At 39.9% G+C, this 14,860-nt stretch overlaps 1 protein-coding gene across 1 annotated transcript in view; it reads right to left on the bottom strand.

Moving 5' to 3' along the window:
- suclg2 (succinate-CoA ligase GDP-forming subunit beta) overlaps positions 1-9,117 on the bottom strand; it is a 116,193-nt gene extending 107,076 nt beyond the window's left edge. Inside the window, exon 1 of the mRNA XM_085405933.1 lies at positions 9,010-9,117. Within this exon, the coding sequence (XP_085262059.1) occupies positions 9,010-9,093 (84 nt within the window). The 5' untranslated portion in view covers positions 9,094-9,117. The remainder of the gene's footprint in view (positions 1-9,009) is intronic.
- Between the last annotated feature and the right edge of the window lie 5,743 nt (positions 9,118-14,860).

Here is a 14,860-nt window from a genome sequence, read left to right as displayed (position 1 = left end):
CAAAAAGGAGTCCAAACCCAGTACTAACAGGGTGTAACTAACAAAGTGTCAAGTGATGCATAAAGAAAATCATCTGATAAATCAATTTCACTATTTCCCCCCAAAAAACTCTAGTTTCCAGCTATCCTATTATAACATTTATTCAAACAAGCTCAGCAGCTTTCCAAAAATATTACCTTTGTAACAGTTATATTAAAACCATTCTTAAAAACAGACAAACAAAGCGATAATAAAACTCAGTACTTTATGGAAACTGTTATATAGAAATGTGAGCAATATGAGAACCTAATGGTATCTATTGTTACACTAGTGATGAAATGACTTTGTGAAGAGGCTGCACTGAAGCAGGAGACGTACTTTAACAGGAGCCACTGTCAGTCATCACCTTTCAAAACTCAATAAAAATAAATAAAAACAAATAACCTTACATTATCTCACTGAATTATTTACTTAGTAAGTTTATACATTATATATACACAGATAAATCTCTTACATACACTGTGAAGAGCTACATTAAGGCAGTAAACAGCTGCACTGAGTCAGAAATGCACCTTGAACAAGACACCATCCCACTTACAAAAAGCCTATCATCAATCAAAAGCCCTGATGGCAGGACAAAGTGAGTTCCATTACAGGAAGTTTTCAATAAGTCAACCCTGGATTGATCCTTACTAGTTTCTATGCAAAAATAAAGAAAGGCTATTGACAACATTTGAGAGACTAAGGCAATTTTAAGCAGGCATATTCATGAGGACACTGCAAATCTGTATCGATGCAACCTGCGTGACACTCCTTTCAGAGCTCTAAAGTTTGCAACAGTCCAATCAGGACGTGTCAAAGGGACTTTTGAAATATTTAAGCATTATGAAAGACCTCATTGTTGTTCTTTTAATGACTGCTTAGAATTCCTAACTTGCCAAATTCTGAAATGGCCTGCTGTGTTTATTTTATTCTCCATTTTCAGAAAAAAGCAGACATTTTTTATTAGAGATGCATCGATCAATCCATGATTTAAATCAACCGATTTCCAGCATTCTCAGTAGAGACCAATGACCAGCCAAACAGCCTCCCAGATGTTTGATTACAAGCTGGTCTATAGTTGTGCGCACATTTAAATCCACAAGCTAACATGTCTTCACCATGGAAACTCTTCACTGTGAGGACATAAATTCAAGTACAGATGGACGAGTCTGAAAAACATTTATAAAGACAAACGTAGTCCAATGCTTAACTCCTCTGCATCACCTGAACGTGGACATTTTAAAGAAGCTAACAAAGGAAAAGTAGCTAACGCTAAACTCAATCTAAACCTCAGAAGTCAGCAGCCTCAGCATGAGCAAAGGACCAAAGCAGGTATGAGGAAAATTATGGAGAGAGATTTATAGAGTTAAAAAGAAAACGGGGTCGATATTTTACCTCTGAAAAAATGATGTAAGAAACTGACATTGGTTTTGTTATATAAATCTGTTGCACCTGATTTAGTCTTGTAAAGTCAAATACGTCAGGTGAAGATGAATGTACAGCAGCTCACTTTCAGTTAAGTATTTATGCCGGTTTCTAATATCGGAGCACTTTATTTTCAGATGAGTAAGTGAGAAAAGATCCTTAAACTTATAGTAGTTTGGGAAAAGTTGTGAAGTTTAATAATGTCATACAATTATTAAAATGGAGTTATGCAAAAGTTAATTTTTGTTTGCATATGCTGTCAGTTGCAGCAAACTGCCATAGGTGCACTGCTACACCTAGAATCTATTACAGTGAAAACAAAGAATTATGTTTTTATTTCCAGCAGGAAGAAAGCTCTGCAGCTGGAAACGTGAATCTGCTGGTCCCCCTCCTTATTACATGAAAGAATGTCTGCAATGAACTGCCAAAATATCTAGTGGATTTTAACTACACATATACTATGTTTTACCTTCACCTCCTGACTTTTCATATAAAGCACCATTATGAGATTTACATTTGACAGCTATTGAATTCACGCTCCCTTAAGGATGAGCTGTGATATCTCAGGGGAGCCACTGATAAGTTGGACATTTATGAACATATAAATCACCATTACCAATGTGCCAATCACCCCCAGCTGTACTTTGATATTCTGAAATAATTAACAGATGTTAGCATACTAATGTGCTTGAATAAGAAGACAGAAAAACATAACTGGATGCTGCTATGGTAAAACCATAATTGCCAACAGGCCAATGTAAATGAAAGACAGGAGTCTAACACCAGCATGTCCTGTACATCAAACACAAAGCAAACAGCAGATCTACTTCTCCCACACCGTCACCATGATTCATGGGGAAAAGAAAGACAGACACAATGACATTCAGAGCTGTAATTATTTTAAAGATCCAATTAAAGATAGGACAAAGGACACTTTGTATCCATTAGTTTTCCCAATAGGTAGCACTAAACTTCCATCCCTGATGACATCTGGAACTCAACATTTAAAGAATAATGAGCGTCAAAAACAATAGTCTGTGCCTTTAAAATCATTATTATTATTAATTCAAGTGCTGAAGAACATCTTCATCCAGCTCCCCAGATATGTATTGAGCCCAGTCCTGGATTAACTTTTTAAAAATATCGACTGAAGAAAAGACCTTGAACTAAGCTTAATACATGTCTGGGAAACAGGTCCTCAAAGCAAGACCAGCGGTTTTATGGCACATAAAACATATTCTGAAGTTTTCCTAGTTTGTAAGGCTGTCAAACACTAGAAAATGAAAGGTCAGCATCAATAAAATAAAGATAAAATACATTCCTCAGTGCCAAGTTCACGTGCAAGCTCTGTAAAAAGAACAACAGATTGTTTTATCAAACAGCATCTGTAATTGCAAAAAGGATTCAGTTTCATCTAGTGTATGAATGCACTGCTGCCACATGCTCAAACCTAAGCACATATAATGCACAGCCAGAAAAAAAAGGGGAGCTCTGATGAAAATCTAATAACATTTTTCTCATCAAAAAACATTTCTTTGGTTTTAGCTACACCAGGTCACAGTCATTAGGGACTGGGCAACAATATTCCAGAACATTTACAATTAGTCTTCAGCACATTTAACAACGAAACCAAAAATCCTGTTCAGATTGTATTAGTGGGCACATTGACAAGCAGACTAGCAATAAATTTCAGTTGCGTTTCAAAGACGTGCGGAATATATTGTCTTTAAAGATGCTAAACTTAAAATGGGTGAATCTCCAATTCAGGTCTTACCGGGGTTTTTCAATTATGGAAGCCCATTTCCGCCACTAAAACAAACAAACAAACAAAAAAGTATCCATAACTCGAAATTTTGACTTAGTTCTGCCAATCAGTAATCTACGTGAATGAGGTCACTTTCTTGTTACCCGGAAGCATATGGCACAGAGTAACATGCACTCAAAACTTGATCGCAACAAATTGGCGCTTTCGCGAGTACGTTTGCTGATAGTAACGCCATGTGATTCAGCTAATAACACAAGGATTTCATCATTTTTGAAGCCACGCTGAAAATACTCAGCAATCTGTGCATTCATGACTGGATGTAATACCGGTAGCTTAGCTGTAGCATTTGTACCCGAGGGCTTCAGCTTCCGGGTAACAAGGAAATGACGTCATTTCCAGGATCCATAACTCGAAATTTCGAGTTATGGATCCTTTTTTTTTTTAGTGGTGGAAACGGGCTTCCATATTCAACTGTTGACTCATTTTTTTTGGTTTTGTCTTCTAAATAGAAACTAATCAGTGTTTTTTGTTTGTTTATTTTTTACAAATCCCATGCTACAGTTCTATTAGTAGAATAGAATAGAAAGTAAAATAAATGCCCAATTTGCATATATGCCTGGGGGAATAACGAAATACCAATATATTCTATTCTACTTTACATAGAATATAAGAAATAAGCATATTGATATCAGATATGGTTTGTATATCTGTTAAACCTAGTTTCAGGCTTATCTAGACACTTTACAGACAATATCACTAACTTGAGGACTGGAGCGGCATGCACTTCAAGCAGCTGCAGCTTATCACACACTCAGTGAAAAGTGGCACCTACTTCTCACAACAAGAGCTGACAAGGCCAGATTTTTAAATGAGGTTTGGTTGGCACACCGCTCTCCCCACTCATGCCCTCCCATGCACATCTTTTTTGTTATTGTTGTTATTGTTGTACAGAAACAATTACTTTTCAGGACAACAGTATGTTTCAATACCGATGCATTAAACCGTATACAAGGACATTTTTCTTTAATGTATCACAATAGAGTTAAGCATTTTTGAGCAATTTTGGCAACACACTGACATGTTATTATTGGCTGTTAAGTCCCATTTTTTCCTGCACAAAAATGAGTCCTTACTCTCACCTATTACAAACCAATGCACTTGTTCCAAACTGCGAATCACAGTCACCGAATATCACATATTATTAAGTGGTATTCCCAGATGTCTGGTGAGGTTAAAATCCTCATTATTTGTCATGGCCAGTCCCTAACCCTTTGAAATGACACTGCCTAATTAGTTAAGACAAATGACTGCAGACTTAATTAACCAGAATGCTCCTTAAGGGGCATTATCAAATGTTTAAGAAATTAACAGATTGCCAGTTCATCAATTCTATGTAATTGATTTGTTCCCATTCAGGTTATGAACTCATCTCTTTTCCCCATCCATTCAGCTAACCATCCAAGGAAAAATTAAAAGGGGAAATTTATAGTGTCCATTCGCACTCGCACATGCTGAATCACATTGAGCAGTCCTCTGTGTGACTATCAGAGTCACTGCTATACTGATCGCACAGTGTTACTCTGTTAATGAGGTGGCACTTGGCTACTTCGTTGCATCTCATAAATACAAACTGTCTTGCGATAAGACAAGCGCTGCGTAGTAAGCTGTGCTAGAGGTGACATAAAATAAGAGAGATGGACGACGCGAAGAAGCTGTGTTCACAAACATGCCAGTATGAATCACAGCCATGCTTTCCATTTAAAGCAGCACGAGTATGCCTCATGAAGCTTTAGTGGACTAATTCAAAGAGCCTTATCTGCTCTAATTAATATAGTGCTTGAGTGTTCGTGGCACAAGTGCCTCTCTCTACCCCTCAACTGTGGCAGTGCCTCTATAGATTTGGATGAAAGCATGAATAGGTTATTTAGTTTATCAAAAAAATAAATACATACATAAATAAATAAATAAATAAATAAATGAATAAATAAAATTGCAGGTTACATAACCCCCTTTAAAAAGTTATGCATGTTAAAGCGTTTCAAATGATTGGCCTATTCATTCTGTTGTAGCTACCAGAGAAAGGCACTTTATACTATAGAACTTTACTTTTTCTGAATTTACCTTTCTGATCACATGGACAAAACAAATAAATAAAAAAAGTGATAAATTAAATTTGGGTCTGGTTATTGCACAAAAGATGCGCTGTTGCTCTTATTACTGCTAGCAGCCACTTGTAGCTTTTTTTTTTGCCCTTGCATTTTAAAAAGGTCACGCTCAGACCATTTTAGTAAGGAGAGAGAAATGACATCTGCCTGTTACAGAGCCGGGGATAGAACAGCGGAGCAGAGATAGAGACGGAAGCAGTAGAGCATGGCTCCAGGATTTAGATCAGTGAGATTTGCATCATTGGCAGGTCTTTAGGCAGGGCAGGTCTAATCTCCTGCAGACAGGCTTAAGAAAGGAAAACCTGACTGTTGTGTCTCTACAGATAGGGATTTCAGTAATTAGCATAGTTAATATGAGGAGGGAGTCAGATTCAAAGGTGTCAGGTCTAAAGGGAAGATAATGCAGTAAATAAGGAGAAGTTAATAGAAGGATGCGCAACTGTGGCAAAGTTCAGTCCCATATATCTGTGAACTTTGCCACAGGCACAAACCTTCAGTCACAGCTCATGAATTGCAAAAGCCTTCCCCTTGTGCTTTAACAGCCACGCACTGCTTTTAGCTGATGGCTTAATTATCTTGTTCATCAATAAGTTCAGATTAATATGCCGTCACCACTTTAAAAATGATCATGGCATGCATGCCAAGGTTAAGCAGGCGAGATGGTCGATATCTAGGCAAAACTGTGCAAAGAGTACTACAGCGTACTTATTACAAGTGGCAGCAGCCATTGTGCTCTGTAATACAGTCTCTTCACTCACGCAGTGCTAGTGGAATCACCGCCTTTATGGCACAGAGAGATCAGCCAGCCAGACCCAGTCAGAATTTTCAATGAATCGGATCCCTATGACTTGCACAAAGGGTAGTTCCAGGAAAACTCAATCTTTGAAGGTCTCATTTCACAGATGATAGAGAAGCTGAACATGATCTTCAATATACTGCACTTTTAATGAATTACGCCTGTCAGCCATCACTGACATTGTTTTCTCAAGTAATTTTCAGCATTACTCCCACTTCTCCCTCATTATCTACACAGGCACAACAGCATAAGTTAAGCTGATAGGAGCGCATTTACTCATTGCAGAGGCTGGCAACATTTCCTAATGACTGCAGCCGCTCTAAATTATTGAAAAAGCCTAAGCACCTCACCAGCTACAGAAATGGCTATTAACCTTGGCGAACGATATTCAAATCCAGTTAGAGCCAACTTCGTCCTCCAGTATCCCTTGCGGGGAGGAAATGTAAATGTGTTCTTGCTGAGACAGATGGGGGAGCCTCCCGTCGTTTGAAGTTCCAGCAAAAGAAGCCGTTGCAAGCAGAGGGCTCTCCACCCTGTTCTGTAAAATATTCAGGACTGAGTCTCATTGAGACACCTTTCTTCCCAGTGTACCCCTTCAAACCACGCTGGGCTTCAACACAGTTGGGGTATTACCAAGCACGCTCGCCACACAAAAAATAAAAACTTAGCAAAGGTTTACAAATTCATCCCTGTGCAGCGACAGTGAAAAACAACCCGAGGATTATCTCGGTGTGCAGACAAGAATTCAGGAGATTTGATTTATGAGAGAGAGAGAGTGTGAGAGAGAAAAAAAAAAAAAAACATCTCACTCCTCCTTTAAGGAGTATCTTGGAGCCTAACCATCTGAATATTGCAATGTCCTGTGCATTGTTGGTGACAAATCATTGCAAATTGAATTCCACAGCTTAGCTGACATACTGTCAAAGCTGATTTGATTCTATTGTAGCGATACCTGACTGTTAATCTGTTCAGGCCCTGATACTGTGCTACACACCAGAGAAAATCCCCGATCATTACTCTTATCACCTGGCCCGAACGAGAGAAAGAGAGAGACAGAAGCGAAAGACATGAAAGAAGCAGAAGACGAGCAGGTAAATTTGTTGCCTTGGTTGGGACATTGTTTTTATTTAGGTAATAACATTAACCAAAGGTTTTCAATCATGAAAAAAAAACAACACAGACACAGAGACATGGCTAAATAGAAGGCACAGTGTGAGGAGCACATTATCAAAGCAGCATCCAATCCAAGATGTTCCGGCAAGGTAAGCTGTAGGTCGCCCACATTTTGGAAGGACTAAGAAAGTAATGCAGCTATGTGCAATAGCCACATGAAGAAGAGGGGGGGGGGGGGGGGGGGGGGGGGGAGGCATGACGCACAGATATATGCAGGTTTATAATCGGAGTAAAGTGTGGGCCATTACTTGGCCTCTCTATACTTTAGTAATGGTTGCAGAGAAGCAAGCAACTAGTTTAACACAAGACATATCAAAAACACAAAAAGAAAACCTCCATGCGTTTCTGACAATACTTTGTAATAAGTCATAATATTAAAGCTGAAAAGCAATAATAATGAATTCTGATACTGAGATGTAGCATGTAATTATGTCTAATAGTTTTAGTATTAGGAGCTTACCAAGCTAATCTGGACAAATTTGGATAAAAGAAGAAGTTCAATTTACATATTTTCTTTTCTATCAGCATAAAGCACAATTATTTTTCAGTCAATCACCTTTCCTCCAGGTACAACACCTATATAAAAAAATACTCTACCACACTGCACATGAAATCTGTTTGATGATAAGTTACCATCCATTTGAATCCATCTGGGAGTAAATATGAAAGGTAAACACAGCATGAGATGTCCCTGCTTTGTCCACCCACTATGGTGATTTGTACTAATGTTCCAAATACCTATGCAAGCACCTCAACCTGAAAGACCAGTTCTCAGATACCGACTGCGCAGAAAAGCATCAAACTGACAGTACAGCATATCATGCTAATTTATTCATCTGTTCGTCCTGGAGCTTTGAAATTTATTATGAAAGCACAACTCTGTGTGACTGGGTTTGTTTGTTAGTCAATACAGTGCAGGGGTGTGGGGATTTATGTCTTGCAGCTCTGGCAGCATGTTTAAGACTCTTTGCAATTACCAGACCAAATGCTTTGTTTGCTAAATGAGAAACTGTGCAACTGTAAGCATTTGCCACTGTGTACTTAGACAACTCTAATCAGGCGAATTCTGCTGGCTGCTGTTGCCAGCTCACACGCACATGCTGGAAGCTCAAAGTGCAAGGGTTAACCTTTTTTACTCGGGTCTTATCTGAAATGGGGCCAGGCTGGAGGTTTTGTTCACTATGACTTTTGCTCATCAGAGGTCACACAGCCCACTGTAGAAGTGCTGAACCTAAGCATGCAAAATAACTTACTGACGAGAAGACCCTTGCAGTTCAATTATACGCAATAAAGAAAAAATAAAAATATCTTAAACGCACAAACTTACAGACTCACAGTTATAGTGACAGACAGTGTACACGAGTAACATTCACATGCAGGAGCGCATTAGAAAAGCTTTACTCAAACAAGCTCTTGCCGAATAACTATCATTTGTAGAGCAGCGCGTATATTTAACAGCCTCCATGATTAGAGCTACTGCAGGACTTGAAGACGGCATTGTTACGTCACCTGTGAACTGTCACACTGTTCAACTTTGATCTGTCAAACCTCTGTCCGCTCACACATGCTAACTTGCTAACCCTAGCCGTGAGACGCTGTCAGCGACGAAGCCACCCAGCCCGAGCAGCAGACCGTAACATCAGCAAGAGAAGCTGTGACGCTACCTTCGCTTTATCAAGAAGTATGTGCTTTGAAGTAGCTATCCTCAGTCCTTTCGCTACAGCCTGGGATGCCATGGAAGCCGCCATGTTGACACGCAAGTCCAACGGGAGATGACGCTGAAAGCCTATGAGCGATCATAGGTCAAGAATCAGAGGTGGGCGGTGCTTCTAAAAGACGCATGCACACGGTGGAGGCAGGTGTGCACGTTTAGCAGGCATGGACATTGTTGGCGCTTAGTCTAAACTACAGGGACAGAGGTGAGAACAGAGTAGATTAAAAATCTAACGATCTAGCAATTTCTCTTTGTCTAAAATCAAATCCTTCAAGGCGCTTTATATTGTAAAGTTAGGAGTATTACTAGTCCTAACTTGTGACTTCTCTATTCTCTATTACCCAACAATCAGATGACCCTCTATGAGCAAGCACTTGGTGACAGTGGGAAGGAAAAACTCGCTTCTAACAGGAAGAAATGTCCAGCCTGGTATGTGTCCCTCAGTGGACACTGCGCAAGATGGGCATCGCTGTTTTGAGCAATCTAGATCTTACTGAGGTCTTAATGGGGTCATCTAAGCATTAGACCAAATACTGTAACTGAGCAATATGTGGGGTAAAACCAAAGATTGTAAAACTTGTTGTTATTAAGTTTTAATGTTCATTTTCTCCCTTACACGTTACATAAGTAGTACATGTTAGCGTGTGCAGTGTTACAACTGCCACACAGGACCCTGAGTTTCTGTCCTCAGAATATCTCTGGGAATTTGTGGTTTTTAACCAACTGAAGAAGAGTTTAGATTCTATTATTAAACTCATGTTACACATGCAGGTTTTTTCTTTTTTTCCTTTTTTCTAATGTAATAAGCTTTGAATCTTAGGCTACGTTCACACTGCAGGTCTTAATGCTCAGTTCCGATTTTTTGATCAAATCCGATTTTCTTGTCTGCTTGTTCACACTACAAATAAAATGTGACAGCAAATGCGCTCTAGTGTGAACCCTCAAAGCAAAAGAAGACGTCACACACAACGCGCTCTGTTTAGACCCTTAATATAAAGACTTGTTTCGGACTTTACGTTTCCCAATTTTGCTTTAAGTTATTTTGTTATTTACATATGGCCTTAATAATTATCCTTATTGCTGTTTTAGAGAGGAGCGGTGCTCCAAAGGATATTTGCAGATTTCTGTCAGAATCTGCAGATTATACAGTACAAATAAAATGTTCACGTTTCTTCAAAGTTGTTTTCCCAACAGTTTCAACATCTACACTGGATGGCCAGGAAGCGTTCACAGTGTCTTCTCGGGCGCTGATAATTGGCGTCTGTCTTGTGTCAGTGACGTAAAAGACGGATTTAATGCGACATGACCGTTCACACAGCAGTTGCTTTCTGAAACATCAGCTATGTATCGGATTCAGTACCACATACGAAAGTGACCCAGATCGGATTTGAAAATATCGGATTTGTGCCGTTCACACTGTCATAGCATGATCGCACATGGGTCGCATTGGGTCAAAAAAGTCAGATTTGATGCGCTTTCGATCTGTTCCAATTTAACACTTTTATGTGGTAAATTAGATATGATTTAAAATAGTTATGTTACTAATGTGTGATGAACAATCACAACTGAAAATCATAATAAATCATATTATTAAAAACAGCAATATGAGTTAATTTTCCACTAATGTTAAGAATCAAAGGACATAAGAAAAGGGCACAAACAAACTAAACATTTTTACTGCATATATGTATAACTTGGATTTATAATGTGCTGACTCACATAGTGCATACAGTCTTTGTTTTGCGTTTGGGGTTGATTGCTTGGATGGATGGGGAGGATGTGTGTGTGTATTAGTTTCAGTCTCATTGCTGGAAATGCATCCATTCGTTTTCTTAACTGGGGATCAACTCCACAATTAATGTAACATGCTTGGCTTTGCACTGTGGGAGGAAAACCCACACAAGCAGACTGGACATGAATTGCAGGAAGAATTTGTACAGGTTCATCTATAAGCACTCATGGACATAATTTGTTTATCCAGTGGGTGGGGAAGGTTGCAGAGTAAGTTTCAAGTTTTTTGGGGGGCCTTAATAGAAATAATATTATTTGCTGCTTATTAATGTGTCTGCAAACAGCATGTACAAGCAGTACTTGAAACTCAAGGTTAATGAGTTCTGGCAGTATTGCAAAAAAAAAAAAAAAAAAGAAAAGCTGCTGCTGGTGTAAAATATGATGGATTCATACGGCGTGCACAGATTTTGGTGGGAGGAAATATGTCTTTTATGTTATAATTATTATTTTAATTTGAGAAAACTGACCCTTTATGTTGCCTTTGCAGCTATTAAGCTATACAAAATAATTTGACAGTAGTATCGAATTGAATATTTAAATCGCCCATTTTAATCATTCAATTTCCATGTGGTGAGCAGACACTAAAAGGCCCGTCATGGATGTTGAATGCGGAGCTGCTCCGGCTCCATCCACAGTGTGACCTTGTGAGCAGGACAAACAATCACTGCACTCAGCTGAAAGGTATTGGTAGGGAGTCGAGCGAGAGAGAGCGTGGGATGTGTGAGCTGATCTTGTCTGAATAGCTAAATAGCCCACTCACATAGTTCTCCAGAGCCCTCATTACACGCCGCATCTTGAAAGGGCAGAGAGGGCAAACCGATCATAAAGAGCAGTGATTATGACAGGAGGAGAGAGAGAGGGAGAGTTGGATGAGATACTCACTTAGAAACCATCAGTGTCAGCAGGCTAGAGAGGACATGACGGAGGGGAGGAGATGATGATGAACAGCTACAACCAAAGGATCTTTTTTTTTCTTTTTCTGGAGACCTTTTATGGTCAATAAGTAAGTTGAAATGATAAACCCCTGAAAAACTTTGAAAGAAGAAAAATTTGCAAATGTGAGCCACTTTGATGTCAACGGGGAGAGAATTTGCCTCATGTTTATTTGATTTTTTTTTTTTTTTTTTTGCTCTTAACCTCCCCCCCAGCTTGTGGGTGAGAGCTTTTTGGAAGTCAGTGATCCATATTTCACACATTGAAAATATTCTGTGGTTGCCAGCTTTAAAAAAAAAACAAAAAAACCTTAGCACAGTAACTGCACAAATGAAGTGAAAATTGCTGCACCAGCATAATATCTGGGTGTGTCAACAAATCCTACCGAATGTATAAAAAGTCCACCCAGTGTCTTTGTGTCAGTGAAGAGTGGCGTGTGTAACTTAAGTATTAAAAAAAACAAAATCACTGAGAGTGGGAGCCCAGCAGAATGACTAAAAGATGATTCGCGTGAGCATTTTAAAGCATTTTGTTTCTTTTTCTCTCTCTCTCACCAGGGACATTTTCTTCTCTCCAAGGAACTGATATTCAAACAGGACTGTCAGAATATCAATGGCCCTAACTAATACAATTCAGCTTTTTTTTTTAAATTTGAGATGTTGTCCTGTCGCTCAGAACAAAACCTGTGTTTTTGTCTGCACTCGGAGCAATCATGTCATTTTAATCCCAGAATACAAAGCAGCTATTGTTGCTTTGTATTCTTTTCAAAACTACCTAAACTTTCTAACACAAATTGAATTTGTTTTCAATGGGCAGTTCACAAAGTACAACGATATCTACATATATGAATACACAACTAGAAGTACGTGCTGATTTTCAAGTCAGTGATACTTTTTAAATGCACCAGAAAAGCAGGGTATTTGCTGTTTGTGCCTCCTTTCTTTGACTAAAACAAAAGTTAATTAAAAAAAAACATTTTAATCACACATAAAATTCTTAAAATGTTTCACTAGGATTCAGGTGAATCGTGAGGTAGGATGTGTGTTGCACTGTTACCTCACAGCAAGAAGGTCTGGGGCCCTTCGGTGTGGAGCTTGCATGTTCTCCCCCCTGTCTGTGTGGGTTCTCTCTGAGTAATCTAGCTTTCTCCCACAGTCCAAAGACATGCAATTAGTGGCTTTAGGATAACTAGTCACTCTAAATTAACACTAAGTTTTAGCTCTGTGAAAGATTAGCAACCTGCCCACCGTGTACCTCATCTTTTTCCCTTCCACTTACTCTGATTTGGATAAATGGAAGAAAATGGCTGAATGTTTTATAGCACAAAACAGTGTGACTAAAGCAGCTTGTGTTCATTTCAGATACATAACACATCTACCCACAACAAAGCCAGCCCCACCCCCCACTCCAGCCCAGCCTCACATCTACTTCACAGCTGATCAGGTGAGAAATCAGCTTAAGAGGACGAAGGCAAGGAAGGCAGCAGGTCCGGATGGAATCTGCTCCAGACTGCTCAGGGACTGTGCAGACCAGCTCTGTCAGGTGGCCCTGTACATCTTCAACCTGAGCCTGAGCCTGGAGAGGGTTCCTGAACTGTGGAAGACTTCCTGTGTGGTTCCGGTGCCAGAAATTGCACACCCCAGGGAGCCCAACCACTTCAGGCCTGTTGCCTTGACTTCTCATCTGATGAAGACCATGGAAAGGCTCATCCTGCACCACCTTCGGCCACTGGTGGGCTCAGTGATGGACCCCCTGCAGTTCGCCTACCATTCTGGAATGGGGGTGGATGACGCTGTCATCTACCTGTTACACTGATCCCTCTCTCACCTAGAGCAGGCGGGGAACACTGTGAGGATCATGTTTTTTGACTTCTCCAGTGCTTTCAACACCAACCAACCTGCACTACTGAGAGGAAAGCTGGAGGGAGCCGGAGTAGGCAAACAGCTGACTGCATGGACCATCGACTACCTTACCAACAGACCACAGTATATGAGGCTCCATGACTGTGGTAATCTGCAGCACGGGGGCACCACAGGGCACGGTTCTCTCACCTTTCCTCTTCAGCCTTTACACTTCAGACTTCTGTTATAATTCGGACGATTGTCATCTACAGAAGTTCTCAGATGATACAGCCATCATTGGATGCGTATCAGACGGGAATGATCAGGAATACAGGGGGGTCGTCAGTGACTTTGTTGGCTGTTGTGAGACCAACGTACTCCAAATCAACGCTGGCAAGACAAAGGAGATGATCATAGACTCCAGGAGGAAGTCACCCCCTACAACATCGGTGAACATCCAAGGGAAAGACATTGAGATAGTGGACTCTTATAAGTACCTGGGTGTTCACCTCAACAATAAACTGCACTGGACTACAAATACAGACATCCTGTATAAGAAGTCGACTCCACCTGCTGAGGAGACTGAGGTCCTTCGGAGTCTGCAGGACTCTGTTAACCCTTTAAGACCTATAGAACCAAGTCCGCCAGAGTATATTTTATAAATTTATATGTTGTAGTGCCATTTTTGGGAGCATTTCAATAATAATAATAATAATAATGGATACTTTATTGATCCCCATGGGGAAATTACTTGTTTTTCTCTGCATTTGACCCATTCACTCAGTGAAGCAGTGGGCAGCCCACTAAGCAGGCGCCCGGGGAGCAGTGTGTAGGGACGGTACCTTGCTCAGGGGTACCTCAGGGTAGCCGTTAAGTGGATTCGAACCGCCGACCTTCCGATCATGGGGTGACCACTTTACCTACTGAGCTATCCCTGCCCTTAAGATGATATACATCAATACAACGATTATAGCCCACATTTTAATAATATGCATGCATTAAGTGCATAGTAATTACATAACTTGCAAAAAAGTGCAATAAACTACAAAAAAATTGAAAATCCTTTTTGTTTTTTTAACATATATTTCTAGTTAGAGAAATTTAAGAGGCTTATCCCTCAAAACTGTAAATACAAAAAAGTTGCACAAAATAGTTTCCCACCACAGGAAATTTATTTTAAGTGTCTTCATAGTTTTATTTTTGAAACCTGAGGACGCCTTGGACAGAACCAAATGG

Source organism: Rhamphochromis longiceps, linkage group LG5 (genome assembly GCF_057381845.1).
Source record: "Rhamphochromis longiceps isolate RC_006_pf linkage group LG5, R_longiceps_female_GT1.1, whole genome shotgun sequence".
Lineage (NCBI taxonomy): Eukaryota > Metazoa > Chordata > Actinopteri > Cichliformes > Cichlidae > Rhamphochromis > Rhamphochromis longiceps.
The sequence above is the reverse complement of the archived record's forward strand: the minus strand, read 5'-3'. Positions and strand labels throughout refer to the sequence as shown.